General features: G+C 39.7%; 1 protein-coding gene and 1 pseudogene across 6 annotated transcripts in view; both read left to right on the top strand.

Annotated features, from left to right (window-relative positions):
* The window catches only part of Arnt (aryl hydrocarbon receptor nuclear translocator), a 62,307-nt gene that overhangs the window by 29,733 nt on the left and 10,255 nt on the right, over positions 1 to 22,319 (top strand). For all 6 annotated transcript variants that reach the window (XM_028789642.1, XM_028789645.1, XM_028789643.1 and 3 more), the window contains 7 exons: positions 3,227 to 3,440; positions 6,818 to 7,031; positions 8,440 to 8,542; positions 15,604 to 15,669; positions 16,612 to 16,697; positions 19,236 to 19,312; positions 20,505 to 20,639. In XM_028789642.1, the coding sequence (XP_028645475.1) occupies positions 3,227 to 3,440; positions 6,818 to 7,031; positions 8,440 to 8,542; positions 15,604 to 15,669; positions 16,612 to 16,697; positions 19,236 to 19,312; positions 20,505 to 20,639 (895 nt within the window). The remainder of the gene's footprint in view (positions 1 to 3,226; positions 3,441 to 6,817; positions 7,032 to 8,439; positions 8,543 to 15,603; positions 15,670 to 16,611; positions 16,698 to 19,235; positions 19,313 to 20,504; positions 20,640 to 22,319) is intronic.
* Positions 11,580 to 13,102, top strand: LOC114640661 (annotated as a pseudogene).

The following is a 22,319-nucleotide window of genomic DNA, read 5'->3' as shown; positions in this document are numbered from 1 at the left end:
TCTTTACTTCATCACTAAGATCCACAGAATGAAAGGGATTTAGAGCTAATGTGGCTGTGTCCACTGGTGCTGTAACAGGAACACACTCTCTATCAGAATTCCGATAATTGCCATCGTTCCCAGTGTTTGGGCCACAACACATACTCTGGACTTCCCTGTGTAGATTCACAATCTAGATTACTATGTCAGTAGAACTGATTGAACCCTTATAATTTCTGAGGAAAGTTTTAGCTACCTTGGTATAGCTATTTAAAAGATGGATTTTCTAGGCTGGAGAGATAGCTCAGTCTGTAAAGAACTTGCTATGCAAGTTTGATTACCAGAGTTATCCTCAGAACCCACTAAAAAGGAGGGTGTGGGTTTATATTGGCTTGTGTTTGTAATTCTAGAACAACAGGGAAGCAGAGGTAGATCTTTCCCTGGGCAGCTGCACTAGCTTAGGAGTAAAGCCTTGGGTCCTAGTGAGAGATGCTGCCTCAGAAAACAAGGTGGGAGGTGGATATCTTAAAAATGATACTTCAAATTGACCTTTGGTTTTGACATACATGCACATGCATGCTCACACAGTGTATATGTGCACACACATTAGTTTTCTGGACTTCGGTTTCAGAAATTTGTCAGATACTAAGAAGATGGGTACTTTAAAATTAAGAGTAGATTTTTTTTTTAAATGTTTGAGAGTAACTAAATATTAACCTATAAAGTGGAACCTTTTTATCTTTCATAAAGAGACTTCTTTTTCTCTTTCAAGATAGGGTTTCATGCCGGGCGGTGGTGGTGTACGCCTTTAATCCCAGCACTTGGGAGGCAGAGGCAGTCGGATTTCTGAGTTCGAGGCCAGCCTGGTCTACAGAGTGAGTTCCAGGACAGCCAGGGCTACACAGAGAAACCCTGTCTCCAAAAACCTTTAAAAAAAAAAAAAGATAGGGTTTCATGTACTTTATATAGGCCTTAAAAATCCCTATTCTCCTTGCCCAAGTGCTAAGATTACAGATATGTGCCATTATGTCCAGATAAATCATCTCTGTAGTCAGATTTTCTTTTGAGAGAGTACTAGGGACTGAACTCAGAGCTTTGTGTGTGGTGGGTGAGCACTGTGCCACTCACTGAGCTATGTTTCAGGACCTGTTTTAGTTCTCTTTAGACTATTGTCCATGATCCAGAAATACTGCATTGCACTCAAACTTTTCTGCTCTGGTCTCTGAGTTGGCATGCTTCACTAGTAACTGGATCATTAATACAAATATTTTTACTATTGTCCCCTTGTATTACTTCTTCAAGCTGGGTCACAAATTCATTCTGTGACTGTTTTCACCCAGGGCTGCTACTGCTATGCTTCCAGCCTTCAGAGAACTGGAAAACATTGCACTGGGGAGAAGGGCAGCTCTGAGAAAGCCAGCTAATCCTCTCGCTTCAGTTGGCTCATTATAAACAAGGGCATTGGTGTTAGGTATTGTGGTTTTGTTTTTCTCTATAGAATAGATCCATAAGTGGTAAGAGAAATACATAGACAATAAAGCCCAGCTGCTCAGCTAGGAGCTGAAGTACATACATACAGCCTTTTGGTTTCCTTTAGAGGCGTCTTTATGGAAGACCCTGAACAACCTCTTAGCTTTCCAGAATTTCCATTTGTAGACTCTTAGGTTATTCCTTTTGACAGCTATACTGTAATTCTGCCTCACTTTTGAGATCTTTGTTACCATGGTGAGATCCAGGTTCTCTTTCCATGCTTTTGATGTTCCTTTCCCTACTCTACCCTTCTCCCCTCAGTACCCTGTGCTCAGTCTGGGGACCCACAAGATAAGTTGGACTCTCTTAAGTTCAGTATACTGCCAAACCCAGATAAGAATTTTGTGCATTAGTATAACAAATACAATTCCAAAATACTCCAGTTCTGTATCTTAATGCCAAAAGCAACTTTGACAAGGCAGCATTTGATATTCTAAAAGAATTTATACTACCATGTCTTCCTTTTCTTTCCTTTTTTTCTTTTTTTGGGATAAGGTCTCACTATGTAGCACTGGCTGTCCTAGAACTCAGAGATCCCCCTGCCTCTACTTCTGAGTACTGGGCTTAAAGGTGGGTGTTACCACTCTGGCTTTTCCTCTCCCTTTCCCTTTTTCACTTTCTTTGTTTTAAAGGCAGTCTTATGTATTCCAGGCTGTGCCCAGGCTTGATACGGAGCTGAGAAGGAGCTATCCACTCAAGTGTTGGAATCACAGGTTTTAATGACTGTTAGACATCAGACCCAGAGCCTTGGCCTTGTTAGACAAGCACTCCACCACCTGAGTTAAATTACCAGGCTGAGGTGGCTGCTGCTTTTCTTCTTCCTTAAAAAGGGGGTGGGGGTTAGTTTTGAGACAGATCTTGCTATGTAGCCCAGGCTGGCTTCAGACTCACCTTGGAAGTTCATGGTGATCCTCCTGCCTTAGCCTCTCAGTTGCAGAGCTTGTAGACAGGCATGTGCCAGCATGCCTGGCCTCATTCAGATATTTGGAACAGGGTATCACTGTGTAGTCCATGTTACCCTGGAACTTGCTGTATAGCCCAGATTGGCCTCAAACTCAAAATTCTTGTGCTTTAGTCTTCGAGTATTGAAACTGTAAACGTGCTATCGTGTCTGGCCTTTATACTGTTATTTCTTTCATAAGCTATTGATTCACTCACTTAACTTGGCAAAAGTTGGTCACTTTATTTTATAGGCTTCAAATGTTTTAAATAGAAAACATGTAGTTAGTGAAACTGAGATTTATCCCCTTAGGAACTTAAGTAAGTGAAGTTAACATTTAAAAAAACACTCACTCCCAGCCTTACCCCTGAGACAGGATTTCTCTCTGTAGCCCTTGCTGTCATTTTGTAGACCAGCTTGGCTTTGAGCTCTGAGATCGCCCTGCCTCTGCCTCCTGAGTACTGGGATTAAAGGCATGCACCACCACACCTGGCTTTAATTATTTCTTTCAAATATTTCTTTACTCTGAAGAAGTGGTAATTTAATGGAAGTGGTTTACTGGAGACGCATTGTGTACTTGTTCTTTTTCTAGACTTTGTTAGTTTGTTTCATGCTTAGTCTGCATGAGGTTGGCCTGCTTGGCTTCTGAGATTTGAACATCATCAAATCCAAGTTACTATATCCTTCAGCAGCTGACCAGATACCATATCACTCTCCTGTACCAAAGGACCAGGTATGACCACCTAGAACGGGGCTTCTTTCTTTTTTTTTATGCAGGGAAAATCATAGCGAAATAGAAAGGCGGCGTCGGAACAAGATGACAGCTTACATCACAGAACTGTCAGACATGGTACCTACCTGTAGTGCCCTGGCTCGAAAACCAGACAAGCTAACCATCTTACGCATGGCCGTTTCTCACATGAAGTCCTTGAGGGGAACTGGCAACACATCTACTGATGGCTCCTACAAGCCATCTTTCCTCACTGATCAGGTCTCTGGGTCTTAAAACTGATTCTGAGTATATCTGTTGAAAGTTTTGGACTAATTTAATGGTTTTGTTTGTTTGCTTACTTGCTTGTTTGTTTGGGGGAGGGTCTCGTGTATAGCCCAGGCTGACATCCAACTCAGTATATTGCCAACATGTGCCACAATGTCCAGCTTTAGGAGCTTGGTTCTTCAGGAAACATCAGACAAGGAAAAATGAATTTCAGCTCTTGGCTATAACTGATTAAGTATTGGGAAAGTGAGAAATAGATAAATTAGTTGTGAGAATTTATTTAGCAAGGTTTTAGGTATTTTAGAACTTGGCTCGTACATAAGTGAAAGAAGGGTTTGATCCCAGAGAAATTGCCATACTCATAGACCAGTGTTCCTTGGGTTAGGTTTATAGAGCCTGAGGAAATCTGCCTTACTCTGAAGCAACTTTCAGTCTTAATGATGAGAGGAGTGTACTAGGCAATTCCATGAGGAAAACAGGGCAGAAATATTTCACATCATTCAGGAACTTCATCTAAGAGTTATGTCTGAAGTTCATTGGTAGAACACTCGCCTGTGCTGGAGACCTCAGGTTCAGTCTCTGTTATTGACCAAAGAAAGAACTAAATGTGAACATAAGTGTGAGTAGTAAGATACATAACTGAGAAATGATGGGAAGAGACATACAGAAAAGAGATGGCTTCTGGGGTGATATTGTGTGTGAGATAGATGTGCAATGGTGGCATGTCTGACTTCAGTCTCTCTAGACTTGGCTGAGAATGACTAGGGAAGACATGTTTGTTACATTTCAATTAAAAATCCATGATTGGGTAGGGCATGGTGATGGATGCCTTTAATCCCAGTACTTAGGAAACCACGGCCAGCCTGGTCTACAGAGTTCTAGACCAGCCAGAGCTACATAGCAAGACCCTGTTTCAAAAATAAAAAGATATAATCGTTCATACCTAGAATATGCAAAGCCCTGAATTTGATCCCAACACCATATGCAGTTGGGTATGGTAACTGGATGTGGTAGCTCATAACTTGTCGTTTCAGTGCTGAGGCAGAAGTAGGAGATTGAGAATTGGAGTCATCCTCCTCCAGGCCAGCCTGTTATGTATGAGACTGCATCTAAAAATAGATACATACACATATAAAATGGTTATATTTGAGCCTGTGTCTAAAATAAGTATACACATATAAAATGTGTGAACACTGTGGGAAGTTTTAGGAAATACAGGCAAAGACATTTAATGTAATGTCACCATTTTTGTCTTAGAATTATAGGAATATGACGAGAGAAAGGAGTAAGTTCTCCAAATAGGGTGGTCTATTTGCTATCCCATGGAGCATATTTAATAGCTATGTACATATAAATAGTCAGTTTATATCCTCAGAATACATTCAGGTATTTATTAAACTCTTGTTATGCTTCTTTTGTGGCAAACCAGGTACTTGTGCTGTGAGAAATACAAAGAATTTTTTTTTTTTAAAAAGGTCACTGGTAGAAACAGATAATATAAACTGGTAACTAATAATTGTTGTAACAGGCTGATAGAGTATAGATATAGAAAGAGGAATTAGGTGCTAGCCGTGGTGACACACTACTGTAGTCTCAGCAGCCAAGGTATCTGTGAGTTACATTGCAGTTCAGGAATACTTGGGACTGGGGGAGGAGTGTGGTGGTGTGGAGGGGAAGGTACAGGGGTGGACTTGGATTTTCTCTCATGGTGCGGAAGCATGTGTATGGTTTCTGAGAAGAGGATGAATAGGACCTAGGAAGTATCTACGTGTAACATGAACAAAGAGAAGAGAGTGTGGAGCAGAAATGAATGGAGTTTTAGAAGATGCTAAGCAAAAATGAAAGTTACATGGTGCAGTGGGTAGTATTACATGGTTGTGTAGAGAGATTGAATTTAAAAAATGATGATGAGAATCCAGGAGAAGGGACTTGAATCATCACTTAGGAGGCTGTAAGTAAACCACTTAAACCAACAACAACAGAACAGAGGTAGTGGGTTGCAGGGAAGATGGAGGGGTAATTGAAAAGCAAGAGAGAGTGTAACATGGTCTTGCTCATCTTACCATCCTTAATCTACCCTCAAAATGACAAAGATCTGATTATGTTTTTGTAGGGATGACTTAGTTAGACTGCTTTGGCTCCCAGTGGGTTACATGTGAGCACCGCCCAGAAGCTCTCTGGATTCGTGAATAAAAGACACACATAGGCCAGCTTAACTTTGACATGCCTTGACTAGTTCAATGGCTGAGCATGTCTAAAACTCTCCGCAGTCAGCAAATACTTCCCTCTGGTATTCCTGGGTTAATATCGTTTAAAATCTATATTTTATCTTTGCTTCCCTGGCTCCTTTGGGCTGCCCCCTATCTTTGTTGCCCACGAGGCTTCTAGACAGCCCTCCCAGGGACCACTTTCCTGGAGTCCTTTCTTTTCCCTCTTTGTTTTCCCCCAGGGAACCTAGAAGTCCTGCCTTCTCCATCCTGTCCAGCCATCAGCCATTGGCTCTTTATTGATCAATCAAAAACTAGTTTGGGGTCCAAAATTAACATAATAGTAACACAAGCAGCATTGGGCAAACCCAGTTCGTATTTTAATGGTTACTTTCTAAACATTAAAACCTAAATCCTGAAATAATAGCATATTCTGAACAAGTTGAGGGAAGATTCGGATGGAATTAAGAAATGTTTGTGTTTATAAGTTTATAAGTGTTTATAAGTTGGCGTGGAAAGGGAGATTGTGAGAGGATCCTAAAATGAAAACATGGAGGATAGATCAACCAGCCGGGTGCAGAGGCTGGGTGTAGAGTTCACGTTACAGAGCACTTGCCTAGCATGCATAAAGCCCTGGGTTTAATTAACAGTACCCATACAACCAGTGTGCTACTGCATACCTATAATCTCAATACCTGGCAGGCAGAACCAGGATGATTAAAAATTCAAGGTCACCCTCCACTATGTAGCAAGTTTGAATTCACACTGGTATCTATGAGACTCTATCTTTTTTTTTTTTTTAAAAAAAAGACAACAGTTATTAGTCATATGTATTAGTTGTAATTCTAGTACTTGAGAGGCTGAAAGAAGGCCAGAAGACCCCTGTCCCCTGCAAAAGGCTTCTCATTCATTGTAAGCCTTTTTATTCTCCCTTGAGTACTAAGAGAGAGAGGTGAATAGCAACTTAGAGAAATTGCAGAAATACTTATTGTAAAAAGTTTGCCAGTGGATATTTAGGTTAGGCACCCATGGCTTGGATTGAGGTAAGCCTGTGATTCCTAGTGAGGCAATGCATGTATACCCAAGAATCTTGCTGCTTCGCTTGACTAGTTGTATATGTTTTTCCAGAGTTCACTGTTAACTTTGGTTTATTTTCTTGACCAGGAACTGAAGCATTTGATCTTGGAGGCAGCAGATGGCTTTCTGTTCATTGTCTCCTGTGAGACTGGCCGGGTGGTGTATGTCTCTGACTCAGTGACTCCTGTTTTGAACCAGCCACAGTCTGAATGGTTTGGGAGCACACTCTATGATCAGGTGCACCCAGATGATGTGGATAAACTTCGAGAGCAGCTCTCTACTTCAGAAAATGCCCTAACAGGTGAGAGTTGGATGGACAGCAAATAAGTGGGGGAAACCCTTTATTTTGTTGATGTATTTAAGATATTTAAGCCCAGCCCTTACATTGGTTTGTTGAATCTGGCAGAGCTTCTAAAATTTTTTTTCTTAATGAATATAATTGTTTTTAATTCACATGTAGAATATCTATTTTTTAGCTTATTCTTAGAAAATATTTCATCAGTGTTTGTGTTCCTATAAATGTTCATTTCTATCTTAATAGTATCTTAAATAAAATAGGGAAATTGAAATTTATAATAGTTTCCTTCCTCTGTCTTCACATAATAAAAGAATTATCTATGCTTGTATTTTGTTACCTGGCATTTTTTCTTTTTTTTTTTTTTTCTTTTTTTTTTTTTTTTTTCGAGACAGGGTTTCTCTGTATAGCCCTGGCTGTCCTGGAACTCACTCTGTAGACCAGGCTGGCCTCGAACTCAGAAATCCGCCTGCCTCTGCCTCCCAAGTGCTGGGATTAAAGGCGTGCGCCACCACCGCCCGGCTCTGGCATTTTTTCATACCCACTCGTGTTTGAATTTATGCTAGGTTCTATGATAATAGATTTTAATTGTATAGGGGAGTGGCTCTTGGTCCGTGTATGAGGTGTGGTCATTTACCTCTACTGGATCATTTCCCCTCCACCCATTTAGATGTGAATCAGTTCTTTAGCCAGCATTTGGCTAGAGAATAAGTGACATCTGGTTTTAGCAACTGTATACGACCTAACAAATGGAAACAAGTGACTAGCAGTTAAAATCTGAGAAACACCAATGTCTTTGCAGTGCAAATGTTCATATTAGTGTTGCTTGTTTCCCCTCTTTTGTGATTTTGTACATTTCATTTCTTCATTTCTCTTAATTTTCCTTTTCCCCAAATGTTACTTATTTTTTTTTAATAAATAAAGGAGAGAAACTGTTTTGGTTTTGGACACATACGTGTTTCTTAGCGTGTAAAATTACTTGTTTTTAAACCAGACACTACCCCTACCCCAAGCTTGAAGATAATTAGTAGACTGGCCTAATGCTTCAGTGGTGAAGGAGAGCGTCATGGAAGCCCAGCAATCAAAGCTTAGTCTGTAGACGGCGTAACAGTGGGAGGAGAGACAGCTCCACATAGTTGTCTTCTGACCTCCACATACAGGGGTGGACTCACATGCACAATCATACTAGTAGTTTCCACTCTTGCTTTACTCAGACAGTTCTTGGGCCATTTTGGAACTAATAGTGAGATTCCTATATGAGGATGGAAGTAGTTTAGGCTTCAAGAAGAAAACATCTCTGTCATAGACATGGAAGCCGGAAGACACAGTTGGACACTGAGCTTTGCCTTGCAGGTCTTCTCCCTTTCCCATCCACAAGAATTAACTTGAGATTGCTCTCCACTTTCTTGTCCAGGGCGGATCCTGGATCTGAAGACTGGAACAGTGAAAAAGGAAGGTCAGCAGTCTTCCATGAGGATGTGTATGGGCTCAAGAAGATCCTTCATTTGCCGAATGAGGTGTGGTGCTTGGGGTTGTGTTGGGGTAGGAGTAAGGAGCAGCTAAGGCTTTCATTTCTGTTAGAGTCATTAACAGAATGTAGCTAGAGCTCCATTCCTGGCCATAGTTGGATTACATTTCATTTTCAAGAACCAGTTATTTTATCATACTGGTATGCGTGTGGTGCAGTCATGCAGGCAAAACACCCATGCACATTAAAAATGTTTTAACTGGATTTAGGATGTGGGAGAGATGTCTTACTAATTAAGAGCATTTGATGTTCTTCTAAAGGACCTAGGTTTCTTTCACAGTACCCACATGGTGGTTCACAGCCACCTGTGACTCCAGTTCTAAGGGGTCTGTTAGTCTGGGCCAGCAGGCCACATACATGGTGCATATATTTGCATGCAGCCAAAACATTCATACACATAAAATAAAGATGAATTTTTTTTAAGTGAAGACAGAAACTGGAGAGATCGCTCAGTACTAAGTTGTACAAGCTTGAAGAACCTGAGCTCAACCCCCAGCACATATGGAAAAAGCTAGATAATTCCATTTCTGGAGACGCCTAGCCAAATCGGTGAGCCCGAGATCCTATTGAGAGACCCTGTCTCAAAATTCAAGATTGGAGGGGGCTAGAGAGATGGCCCAGCAGTTAAGGGTAATAGCTACTCTTCCATAGCACTGATTCAACTTCCAGCATCCACATGGTTGCTCACAGCCATCTATGACTCCAATCCAAGGCATCTGACACCTTTTTCTGGTTTCTGTGTATCTAGGTATGCACTTATATACAGGTAGAACATTAATACACATTTTAAAAAAATTAAGATGAAAAACTACATGTGAGGTTGGTCTCTGGCCTCCATATACGTGTGCATGCACAACATGAACATACGCATACATATACATGGATCAAAAAAACATTTAACTTCTGGGGCTGGAGAGATGGCTCAGATAAGAGATTATATTGCTCTTGCAGAGAACTGGGGCTAGTTTCCCAGCACGCATATCAGATAGCTTGTAGCCATCTGTCTGTCCCTCCAAGGAGATTCAAAGCCTCCAGCCTTCACAGATAGGTCCCCTCCTTTTTCCATGCATACAGCTAAATAAAATAAATCTTTAAAAACAAAACAAAACAGATGGGCTGGAAAGATGACTCATTAGTTAAGGACACTAACTGCTCTTCTAGAAGTCCTGGGTTCAAATCCCAGCACCCACATGGCAGCTCACAACTGTCTGTAACTACAAGATCTGACACTCTCACACTGACATACATGCAGGCAAAACACCAATGCATATAAAATAAAAATAGGTAATAAAAAGACAACAATAGATAAACTGAGTGTGACATTGCACATCTTTTTTTTTTTTTTTTTTTTTTGGTGGGGGGAAGGGTTCGAGACACCGTTTCTCTGTGTAGCCCTGGCTGTCCTGAAACTCACTCTGTAGACCAGGCTGGCCTCGAACTCAGAAATCTGCCTGCCTCTGCCTCCCAAGTGCTGGGATCAAAGGCATGCGCCACCACTGCCCAGAGACATTGTGAGTCTTAAATCATAGTACTCAGGAGGCAGAGGCAGCCATATGTGAGTTTGAGGCCAGCCATTTTGAGAACTTGTGTCAAAAAAGAAACATTAGGTTCTAAAGATTATATACTGCCTGATACAAGACTAATACAGAATCTTGTTTTAATTCATAGCAGCGGAACTCTAGACCTTACCCCACCTCCATTTATATGTGTATTTAGACTCAAAATTGAACTGCTTCATCATCTTAAGTGCTGAGATTATAGGCATTTTTTTTGTTTTGTTTTTCAGATTAAAAAAAAAAACTAGCTGGGCGGTGGTGGCGCATGCCTTTGATCCCAGCACTTGGGAGGCAGAGGCAGGCAGATTTCTGAGTTCGAGGCCAGCCTGGTCTACAGAGTTGAGTTCCAGGACAGCCAGGACTACACAGAGAAACCCTGTCTCGAAAAAAAAACCAAACAAACAAAAAACAAACAAACACAAACCTGTGTGTGCATGATATATGTGGATGTGGAATCGTGTGTGGTGGTTAGGGTGTGAGTTGTTGGTTCTTCCCTTCAGCATTGTGGGTTGAGGTAATCAAACTTAGGTCATGAGGCTTGTGATAGGTACCTTTACCTGATGAGGAATCTCCCTGGCTATGTTATTTTTCAGATTTTGGGTTTTCGAGATAGAGTTTCTCTATGTAGCCGTGGCTGTCCTCAAACACAGCTCTGTAGACTAGGCTGGCCTCTAACTCAGAGATCCAGATACGCCTGCCTCTGCATTCCGAGTGCTAGGATCAAAGACATGTGCCACCAGGCCGGGCGGTGGTGGCGCACGCCTTTAATCCCAGCACTTGGGAGGCAGAGGCAGGAGGATTTCTGAGTTCGAGGCCAGCCTGGTCTACAGAGTGAGTTCCAGGACAGCCCGGGCTACACAGAGAAACCCTGTCTCGAAAAAACCAAAAAAAAAAAAAAAACAAAAAACAAAAAACAAAAGACATGTGCCACCATACCTAACCTTTTTTTTTTTCTTTCAGATTTTTAAGATAGAATTTTATGTAGTCCAGCTGGCTTGAAATTACTGCTTCTCCTTCCACCATGCCTGGCTCAAGAAACAATTTATGAAAGTAAAAAAAAAAAGAAAAGAAAAAATAGTTCAGGTTGTATAGTGGAGATAGACTGCATTGTACTGAGAAAATGCTTAGGAGAAATGGATTAAAAAAGATTTTCTGGTGGCTGGAGAGATGGCTCAGTGGTCAAGAGCACTGACCACTCTTCCAGAGGACCCCAGTTCAATTCCCAGCACCCACATACCAGCTCACAGCTGTTTGTAACAGGGTGATATAACACCCTGACACTGACATATATGCAGGCAAAACACTAAACTGCCACCAAAGTAAAAAAAAAAAAGACAATATTAAAAAAAAAGATTTTCTGGCAAAGGTACAAAATTTAATATTACATAGTTTAATAATTTAGGGTAGCTGTTGGAATCAGATTACTATGGTTTATTTTGAATGGGGTTCATATTATGTTGTCCACGCTCATTTAAAAATCCTCAACTCAAGTTACCCTCCATTCGAGTTTCCTAAATAGCTTGGGTCTACAGAAGGTATATCACTGTAGTTGACGGAATGTTGGTATTTATTTAGGGATGGGGTCTCACTAATCTAGAATTAGTGTACCCTAGCTGATCTAGAATTGGCTATATAGACCAGGCTGGCCTTGAAATCACAGATCTGTCTGACTTGGCCTCCCAAGTGAATTGTTTTAATCCATAGTATTTCATGGATTTGAATTCTAATTTTGATACTATAAGCCTTGTGTTGCTTTGACTTCATCATTTAATATTGGAGGTGATACTGTCAAACTTAAAACATTGTTATAAGGATTAGCTCAATCGATAGTATGAAAATACTTTAAATAGAACATGATACATGAGGAGACGGCGAATCATTTATAAATGGCGCCCAAGCAGGACCCGAAGCCTATATTCCAGGAGGGCGAGCAAGTGTTGTGCTTTCATGGGTCTCTTCTTTATGAAGCAAAGTGTGTAAAGGTTGCCATAAAGGACAAACAAGAGAAGTACTTTATCCATTACAGTGGTTGGAATAAAAATTGGGATGAATGGGTGCCAGAAAGCAGAGTACTCAAATACGTGGACACCAATTTGCAGAAACGGCGAGAACTTGAAGGCCAATCAGGAACAATATGTAGAGGGCAAGATGAGAGGGGCTGCTCCAGGGAAGAAGGCATCTGGTCTGAAACAGGAAAATGTTGAAGTGAAAACAAAAGAGAACAAGCAGAAAACACCTGGAAATGGAGATGGTGGCAGTACCAGTGAGACACCTCAGCCTCCTAGGAAGAAGAGAGCCTGGGTAGATCCTACTGTTGAAAATGAAGAAGCATTCATGCACAGAGTTGAAGTTACCAAAGTGAAGATTCCTGAAGAGCTGAAACCATGGCTTGTGGATGACTGGGACTTGATCACCAGACAAAGGCAGCTTTTTTATCTCCTGCCAAGAAGAATGTGGATTCCATTTTGGAGGATTATGCAAATTATAAGAAGTCTCCAGTAAATACAGATAATAAGGAGTATGCTGTTAATGAGGTTGTGGCAGGGATAAAGGAGTACTTCAATGTAATGCTGGGCACTCAGCTACTCTACAAATGTGAGAGACCACAGTACGCTGAAATTCTCGCCGATCACCTGGATGCACCCATGTCCCAGGTGTATGGAGTGCCACACTTACTGTGATTCTTCGTGCAAATCTATATACCTCTAGATGAGAAAAGCCTTGCTTTATTACTGAACTATCTACATGATTTCCTCAAGTACCTGGCACAGAATTCTGCAACTTTGTTAGTGCCAGTGATTATGCAGTGGCTCCTCCCGAGTACCATCGGAAAGCCGTGTGAGGGGCGTGCTCTCTCTCACTCGTGCTTGGATCTCTGTAAACAGTTTGGTTCTTAGTCCTTCTCTTGTACAAATGATGTACTTTGAAGACCGTTAGAGTTGATGTTTGTTTTCTGTTTGATTTTAAACAGAGAAAATAAAAGGAGTAACCTCTCCTTTTTTCATTCTTTTTTTTTTTTTTTCATTTCAAAGTTTCTACCAGTGCATCAGTGATGGACAACAGAGAGACATGCTGTAGAGTGTTTGCCTAGGTGACAAAGCTGCTTTTGAATGCTGGTGGTTCTGTTCCTTTGACACTACGCACTTTTATAATATGTGTTAATGCTCTATGACAAAATGCTCTGATTCCTAGTGCCAAAGGTTCACTTCAGTGTATACAACTGAACACTCATCCATCTGTGCTCTTTTTTTTTTTTTAAAGTGGCGCTTAAAGAGCCCATCCTTTGCAAGTCATCCATGTTGTTCCTTAGGCATTTTATCTTGGCTCAACTGTTAAAGAATAGCGGTTTTCATGGTTCTTGTATTTGTGTCTAACGCACATCTTAACATGATAGACACAACGCATCATGTAGCTACAGTTTTATGGAAAAGTCAGTCTTGTAGGAGTTGTTTTTCAGATCTTCGATAATTTTTTTCTTTAAATTTCCCCCCCAAAAAAAAAAAAAGAACATGATACATACATAAGTCTTTGTAACGTTTACCCATTTATTTCTTTATCCTTTGTTTTTTATTTGTTGGATAGAGTCTTGTGTACCCAATGCTGGCCTCACACTTACTGTGTACTTGAGGGTGGCTTTAGACTCCTGATCTGCCCACTCCTGATCTGCCCACCTCTACTCCCAAGTTCTGGGATTACAGGTACATGCCACCATGCTTGTCTTACCTTTTTTTTTTTTTTTAAAGAAATAAAATACTGGGCATAGTGGGCTAGCCTTTAATGGTAACACTTGGAAGGTTAAGGCAGGAGGATTGCTACAATGCCAGCATGGCCTATATAGCAACTTCCAGGCCTGCTAGGGCTGTATAGTGAGACCTGATTTCAAACAATCAGTCTAGATTTGGTGGTGCATGCCTGTAATCCCAGAACTTTGGAGACTTAAGGTAGGAAGATCATGAATTCCAGGCTTATATAAACTACATAGTAAGATCTTATATCTAAAAAAATAAAATAGAAAAAGAAGAAAAATAGGATTGGAGAGATTATCTTGTGGACATGGTAAGACTAGAATAAGGTAAATAATAATGAAATGTAGCAAATAGAGATACACTTAAAGCAAAAGTCAGAGAACAGTAGCTCTTAATTTGTGAATAAAGTTTCATAGGTCCATAGCTCTTCCTGTTTGAGATTACTTGTTATCTTTGGCTGTTTTTATGCTTGATTGCTCAGAACTGTCTAGTTAAAAGACTGCATGGCCATCAAACTAAAACTGCTTAGTATCTAGTCCTTCACAGAACACAGCCACCACCTTCTGATGTACAGAGACTGCATTTGAAGAGTGTATGGAAGTGTTTTGGTTGAAGTTTTAGGTCAATTAAAAGTTTTAAAGGAGTTCAAGCTGCTGGTCCAAACCTTTCATCTTAGCTCCTCTTAAGGCTAAAGAAAAAATATCTCAAGTCCAGAGCTAGCATGGGCAACTTAGTGAGCTCTAGTCCAAAATTTGGAAAAATAAAAAATAAAATAGGGCTTACTGCTCTGTGACCAGATGCTCACCTGGCAAGAAATATCTTAATACTCAACTTTTAAGTAATCTACTAAATCTGTCGGCATGGTGGGACTTTCCTATGGTCTCATTACTTGAGACTTAAAGGCAAGCAGATAGTGAGTTTGAGTTCATTCTGTATTGTATGAGATTCTGTTTCAAAAAGTGGTCTGAGCTGGAGAGATGGCTCAGTGGTTAAGAACACTGACTGCTCTTCCAGAGCTTCTGAGTTCAACTCCCAGCAACCACATGGTGGCTCACAACCATCTTCAATGGGGCTGATGCCCTCTTCTGGTGTGTCTGAAGAGAGCAATGATGAATACATAATTAAAATCCTCAAAAAAATTTTATATAACTATTATATATATATGTATGTATGTGTATATATGTCTGTGTATACACACACACACACACACACACACACACGAATGAATAAAGTGGTCTGAGTTGGAACCAAGTTCCTTTGTGTAAGGAACTTGGCGGACAGCCTGATAATACACGTTTGATTACTGAAACTTATATATGGGAGAGAACCAACTCTTTTAAGTTGTCTTCTGTTGTACACTCATACACGCACAGGGGTGGAGGTGGGGAAGAAAGACAAACAGTCAGAAAATATGGTAAAGTGCTTGTCTAAAATGCATGGAGCCATGGGTTCAATACCCAATACCATATAAGATTGGTATGTTGGTACCTTCCTGTAATGCCATTACTCAGGTGCTAGTGATCAAAGGATCAGAAGTTCAAGGTCTTCCCTGGCCACATAGATAGTTCCACCAACCTAGACTTGAAGGTGCTGCCTCAAATTAAGCAAAACAAAATAATAGAAGGTTTCTCAATCTCAGCCTGACTTTTCTTGTTAGTTACTAGTTTTCAGTGTGTAGTTGGATCTTCTTATCCTACTGTTTTTGTTTCTTATAGCCTAGCAACTTGTATCTTCTGTTTGTTAAACAGGTGTGGCACTAGCTCTGTGGACCCTGTTTCCATGAATAGACTGAGCTTTTTGAGGAACAGATGCAGGTAAAATCTTAAGCATTGAAGATCAAGAGATGGAGTTCTTTACTTTCTTTACCAGCTCTCACCCTCTTCCTTTACCTTACAGTCACTTATGGTCTCACAATATGTTTCTGAACTTAATTAATAGATTGATCCATTCAGTGATTGATTGATTGATTGATTGATTGGTTTTTCTGTGACAGGATTTCTCTGTGCAGCCCTGGCTGTCCTGAAAGTTGGTCTGTAGATCAGGCTGGCCTTGAATTCAGAGATCTTGAGCGCTGGGATCAAAGACCTGCACTACCACTGCCTGTATTGTTTCTGACCTTTAAAAACTTCTCTTGCTTAAGGAAGTTGCTTACTACTTTACCCGCTTTTCTTGTGTGTTTTACTTCAACAAGGACTAAAAACTTGGTGGTTTGGTTTGGTTTGGTTTGGTGGGAAAGAGCGGTACTGATAGTTTTCTGAATATCCAAGAAACTAATGTTAAAGGTACTTGGGTTTTGTTTCCCTTTAACATTGGCTTTGTGGAGGCTTCTGGGATGGCTTACCTGATAAAGGAGATTGCTCCTAGACCTGACAATGAATTTAATCCCTAGAGAGCTCACATGTTAAGAGAGAACTGACTCCCACAGATTGTCCTTTGACCTCCACACTACCACACACATACAGACATGTATAAACAAATGAGCAAATATAAAAAAAAAAATAAATGAAAATAAAACAAAGTATTTTGGGGCCAGCAAAGTGGCTTAGTAGATAAAGGCACTTGCTACAAAACATAATCTACAAAAGGGTGGAAGGAGAGAACTGATTTCACAGAGTTGTTCTCCTCTGACCTTCACAGATTTGAGGTGGTGCTTGCACTCACATACCAGTAATAAATGGATAAATAAATAAATGAATGCTTTTAAAACATAGGTTTCCTTTGTAGAATCTCACCCTTGATTCCTATACCTCTTCTAGGAATGGACTTGGCTCTGTGAAGGAAGGAGAACCTCACTTTGTGGTAGTCCACTGCACAGGCTACATCAAGGCCTGGCCTCCAGCAGGTATGGAAAAGTGTGGAGTGGTTTCTTTCTGGGTACACTTGGGTACGTAAACAATTGGCAATGTTTAATTAACAGTTAACACATGCTATATACCCCTTTGTGAAATGTGCTTAAGAATAACTTAAGAGAAAGATAGAGATAAAATAGACTTCCTCTCATTTGTTACTAATGCTGTAGTCCATTTACACATATGGATTACCAAAACATAAAAACGACTCAATATTAGCTTTATTGCAAAGTGTTATAGGTTTGTTTGTTTTTGAAACAGGGCTTCTCTGTAGCCCTGGCTGCTTAGGCTTTGCAGACCAAGCTAGCCTCATTTCCATCTGCCTCTGCCTCCCAGGTGCTGGATTAAATAAAGCCTGCACCATCACCACTCAACCTTTTTTTTTTTTTTTAATGTTTTATTGGGAGCTGAAAAGAGGGCTCAGCAGTTAAGAACACTTACTGCTCTTGCAGAAAACCTGGGATCAGTTTTCAGAACCCACATGTTGCTTAAACTGCCTATAACTCCAGTTTCTTGGGATCTGTCTCCCTCTTCTGGGCTTTGCAGGTTCCTGTACTCACTCATATGGTGTCCATAAATTCACACAAGCAAACACACACACACATAAAATAAATGTAGTACTGATGCTTATTCCTATATTTATGGTATGTAATATCGTGTATAAAGTAGATACTTATTTATTTCTGGCCCAGAACTCCTGATTTTCAGCAGTTTTCTCACCTCAACCTCCTCCTCAAATTACCAAGCATGAGCTACTGTCGGTGGCATAGAATTCAGTTATTAGTGCTAAGAACATAGCTCAGGAATAGAGTACTTGTCTGGTTTATGTTGGGACCAAAAAAAACAGAACAAAACAAGTAAGCCAGTAACTGAATATAGTTTAAAATAATTCTCATGTATAATAGTAGTATACACTGAATGCTATGTCTTTAAATAGCTGTGACAAAACAAACAAAAAAAAAACACTGGAAATTTTTTTATTTTATTTATTTGAGATAGGGTCTTAGTGTATTCCAGGCTACCCTGGAGTTCTTTATATAGACCAGGCTGACCTCAGACTCACAGAGATTCACCTGCCTTTGTGTTCCAAGTGCTAGGATCAAAAGTGTGTGCCACTATGCCCAGCTTGAAACATTGGTATTTAATGCAATTAATTTGGGTAAACTGAAAGGGAAGAGAAGCTTTGAGCACGGAATGGAATGGCTTGATTACAGTAACTTTAAAGGGAGGTTTTCTCTGGAAAGGTTAGATGTGAGTAGAGTAGCTTTATTTTAACTTGAGATTAAATAAGGGATGCAGCAAAAGTGGTAGGGTGTGAGGATCAGACTTTGTCTTTAGTTTATGACCATGAACTCAAGGCAGTCTCCTTACCTCAGTCTCATAGTGCTGGATTTTTATCTAGGATAGCTATACAAAAGTATCAAAGATCATATATACAGTAAATGTATGGTTTATATAAGAAGTTAATGCAATAGTTCATGTGTCATTATGCATAATATTTCAAATTAACTTTTCTCAATCATATTAATTCCCATTTATTGACTATAGGGCATATGCCAGGCTGGATTGAGCTGTATGAGCTGCCATGTGGGTGCTGGGAATTGAGCCTGTCTGGAAGAGTAGCCAGTGCTCTTAACCACTGAGTCTTTTCTCAGCCTCCATTGATATATTTTAAGAAGAAATTAACATTGATTTGGAAAAAATTTAACATTTGCTTTCTGACATTATGTGAATAGTTTAACCTATGGTAAGTTTCTTGATCTTTACATGGATTTTTTCATCTGCAATTTAAGATCATACTTCCTTTATATCATTGTTGTGAGTTAGATTTAGTGTAAGGAAAACAAACACCCCAGTGCCTGGCATATGCCCTATAGCCAATAAATGGGAATTAATATGATTGAGAAAAGTTAATTTGAAATATTATGCATAATGACACATGAACTGTTGCATTAACTTCTTATATAAACCATACATTTACTGTATGTATGATCTTTGATACTTTTGTATAGCTATCCTAGATAAAAATGGGAGATACAAATGTCGTGAAGGATAAACTCTTTTTCCCTTTTTCTGTGGAAATGAATATCTTTTGGTGTTGGGGACAACTTTTTTTTTTTTTTTTTTTTTTTTTAACTTTAAAAGTCACTGGTTAGGCGGGAATGTTGTCTTCTCTATGTGTGATATAGTCACATAGCATAAGTAAAATTTCTATTTTTAGACTCCTTTGGAACTTGCATTTTCAAATTTGTTAAAAATAAAATGGTTAAAGCCAGGTGTGCTAGTATATGCCTGTAATCCAGCATTGGGAAAGATTAAGAGTCCAGATTATACGCACATGCACAAGTGCACACACGTGAAACAGTGACTAATATATATTAATAAATTCTGTATAACTGATTATCTTTAAATTGATTGTTTTATAGTTAGCATTTTCATAGGAAGATATATTAGTGAGTCTTCAGTGACTTACCTTTAAAGGGATTTGAATTTGTGATCTCTCTGAGTCATTCTCCTTTTTCTTCATGAAGGTGTCTCCCTCCCAGATGATGACCCAGAGGCTGGCCAGGGGAGCAAATTCTGCCTAGTGGCCATTGGCAGGCTGCAGGCAAGTATGAGTCTTCACATATATGTCCTTTCAGTTTAGGAAAAAAAAAACTTTTTGGATTTTATTTGTGTTAATTATCTTTTGCTCTGTGAATACATAGGAAAATTCCACGAAACTCAAGATCTAAAATAATAATGATATTTATTTATTTATTTATTTATTTACTTTTGGTTTTTCGAGACAGGGTTTCTCTGTGCAGCCCTGACTGTCCTGGAACTCACCCTGTAGACCAGGCTTGCCTTGAACTCAGAAATCTGCCTGCCTCCCAGGTGCTGGGATTAAAGGCGTGTACCACCACTGTGCAGCATAATAATGATATTTATAATAAACATTTTTACTCTCAGATTTAGCTAAAATCAAGAGCATGAGAGAGGGAGGTAATCTTTTTGTTGTTGATATTGCTAATGACTCTTCCCTGTGTTACCTTAGGCCTCTAGCTCCTTGGTTCAAGGGATCCTCCTACTAAAGTCTCCTGCATGCTGGGAGTAGAGGCATCAGTCACCATGCCAGGCTCCCTTGACATTGTTATTTTTAGCTTTATAGTACTTAACTTTTCTATTTCCAATTAATTTCTTTTGTACCTTTGCAAAGTAAGAACAATCATTTTTATTATTACATGCTTTACAATAGATTTTCAAATATCTTAAAGTTTTTATTTTATGTTTATGGGTGTTTTGCTTTCATGTATGTTTGTGCACCATGTACATGCCTGGTGCCTGCAGAGGCTAGAAGCTGTTACTGAATCCCCTGGAACTGGAGTTCCAGAAAGTTGTGACCTGCCATATGGATTCTGGGAATGGAACTCAGGTTCTCTGGAAAGCAGTCAGTGCTCTTAACACTGAGCCGTCTCTCCAGCCGTAGATTTTGATTATTTCATGAACACAGTTAAGTTTCTCAGAAACTTGAACCTCTGAATAATGAACACAGGCTACCCAAATAAAAAGTAGGTGGTTTAGGGTTACATTCAGTATTTTCTTACTTTGCCAACTTGCTGAGAGAACTTGTATAGGATTAGAGTTAGACTTTGTGCCTGTCATTGGGATTGACATTTTTGCATTTCTGGGTGAAACTTCTAAGACGTTTCTAAATCTGGTTGGTTTCATATCTACACAGATACTCATGGAGATATTAAAAATATTTATGTAACTAATGGTATTATTATTTTGGCTCATTTTTATCTCTCCTCTCTTAGGTAACTAGTTCTCCCAACTGTACAGACATGAGTAACATTTGTCAGCCAGCAGAATTCATCTCCCGACACAACATTGAAGGGATATTCACTTTTGTAGATCATCGTTGTGTGGCTACTGTTGGCTACCAGCCACAGGTAAGGAGTATAGCTTCTGCATTATTAATACTTAGGCCGCTGTTTTCTGTTACCAGTGTTGAGGTTACATGGCCTTCTAATTCCAGAGATGACCAAGATATAGCAGTCCAGTTCAGAAAGAGAGATGCTTCTACTTTGTTTCTACTTTGTTAGTAGCAAAATCTAGTTGAACTTCTACCAATGCTATCACTCAATGTAGGAAATAGTTTGAAAAAACCATATGGAAATAGTATAAATATATAGTTTTTGTTACTAACATCAATACAGATAATTTAAAACTCCTTATTTTAATTATTCTAGTGTAACTAGAATTTATATAATAACTATATTTTAGTAATTTATGTAATTACTAATGGAATAATAGCCTGTAATAAATGTAAGTGTAGCACTGGTTATTAAAATTCTCATAGTGTAGACCAGTTAACTCCCCCTGACTTACATGGTCTCTGTTATCTATATTAGCCTGGCTATGCTAATGAAATGGTGAAATGGTCAGTCAAGAAGTTATCTTGAAAGTGAAGAACTAAGTTGGAAGGTTTACTTACACCTAGACCCAGCACTTGCTGTTGTTAACAAGACAGTGTGGTGTTGATGTAATGATCTAGTCTGATGAGTAGGGTAAAGAGCCGTTTTTTACATTGGTAATTGGATTTTCAGCAAAGGTGCTTAGACAATTTCAAGGGAAAAAGATCTAACAAATGGTAGTGTAGATGTCATATTCTACATACATCACCACCAACACCCTTAAAAATTATCATACTATAGACAAAAGTCAACTCAAAGCTCTAAATGTATAAGTCCTAAAGTTGAAAACACCTTTTAGAAGAAAATCTTTGTGCTCATAGGTGAGAAGGCCTCAGCACACCTTGGGAGGGTGGGGTTCACCAGCTGCTATCATCTTTTTGTTTTGAGGCAAGATCTCCCATTGACCTAGAACTTACCCAATAGTATAGGTTGCTGGCCACTGAGCTCCCATAATCCACTTGTCTGGTTACTCTAAGATTATGAGAATATACTACACTTGACTTTATTTTTTTATTTTTATTTTTGAAACAGCATCTCACTATGTTGCTTTGGGTGTACTGGAGCTCTCTATGTAGACTAGGCTGACCTCTAATTCAAGAGCTCTGCCTGCCTCTGTCTCCCAAGTGCTGAGATTTAAAATGTGCACTATCAGGCCTGGCTATTTTTTATTTTATCTTTATATGTGAGTACCTGAATGTATGAATGTATACCGTGTGTTTACCTGGCACCACAGAGACCAGAAGAATGTGTTGGGTCTCCTGGAACTGAATTCTAGGTGGTCATAGCACTTTTGATAGCAACTGCTTTACTGGAAGTATTGGATCAGGGATTGTGAATTTCCCAACTTAATTCTTCATTTTTAACTGTCTGGTATGTGTTCTTGGCAAAAGCAAGTTTTAGGGGTTGAGCCATCTCTCCTGCTCTGTCCCACCCCGACCTTTTTTCTTTTTTTTTTTTTTTTTTTTTTTTTTGGTTTTTCGAGACAGGGTTTCTCTGTATAGCCCTGGCTGTCCTGGAACTCACTCTGTAGACCAGGCTGGCCTTGAACTCAGAAATCCGCCTGCCTCTGCCTCCCGAGTGCTGGGATTAAAGGCGTGCGCCACCACCGCCCGGCTCCTTTTTTCTACATTGTTTGAAAATGTATATTCTAAGAAC

The sequence above is a fragment of the Grammomys surdaster genome, unplaced genomic scaffold (genome assembly GCF_004785775.1).
Source record: "Grammomys surdaster isolate TR1022 unplaced genomic scaffold, NIH_TR_1.0 125849, whole genome shotgun sequence".
NCBI classification, from domain to species: Eukaryota; Metazoa; Chordata; class Mammalia; order Rodentia; family Muridae; genus Grammomys; species Grammomys surdaster.
This window is presented reverse-complemented; position numbering and strand designations above follow the sequence as displayed.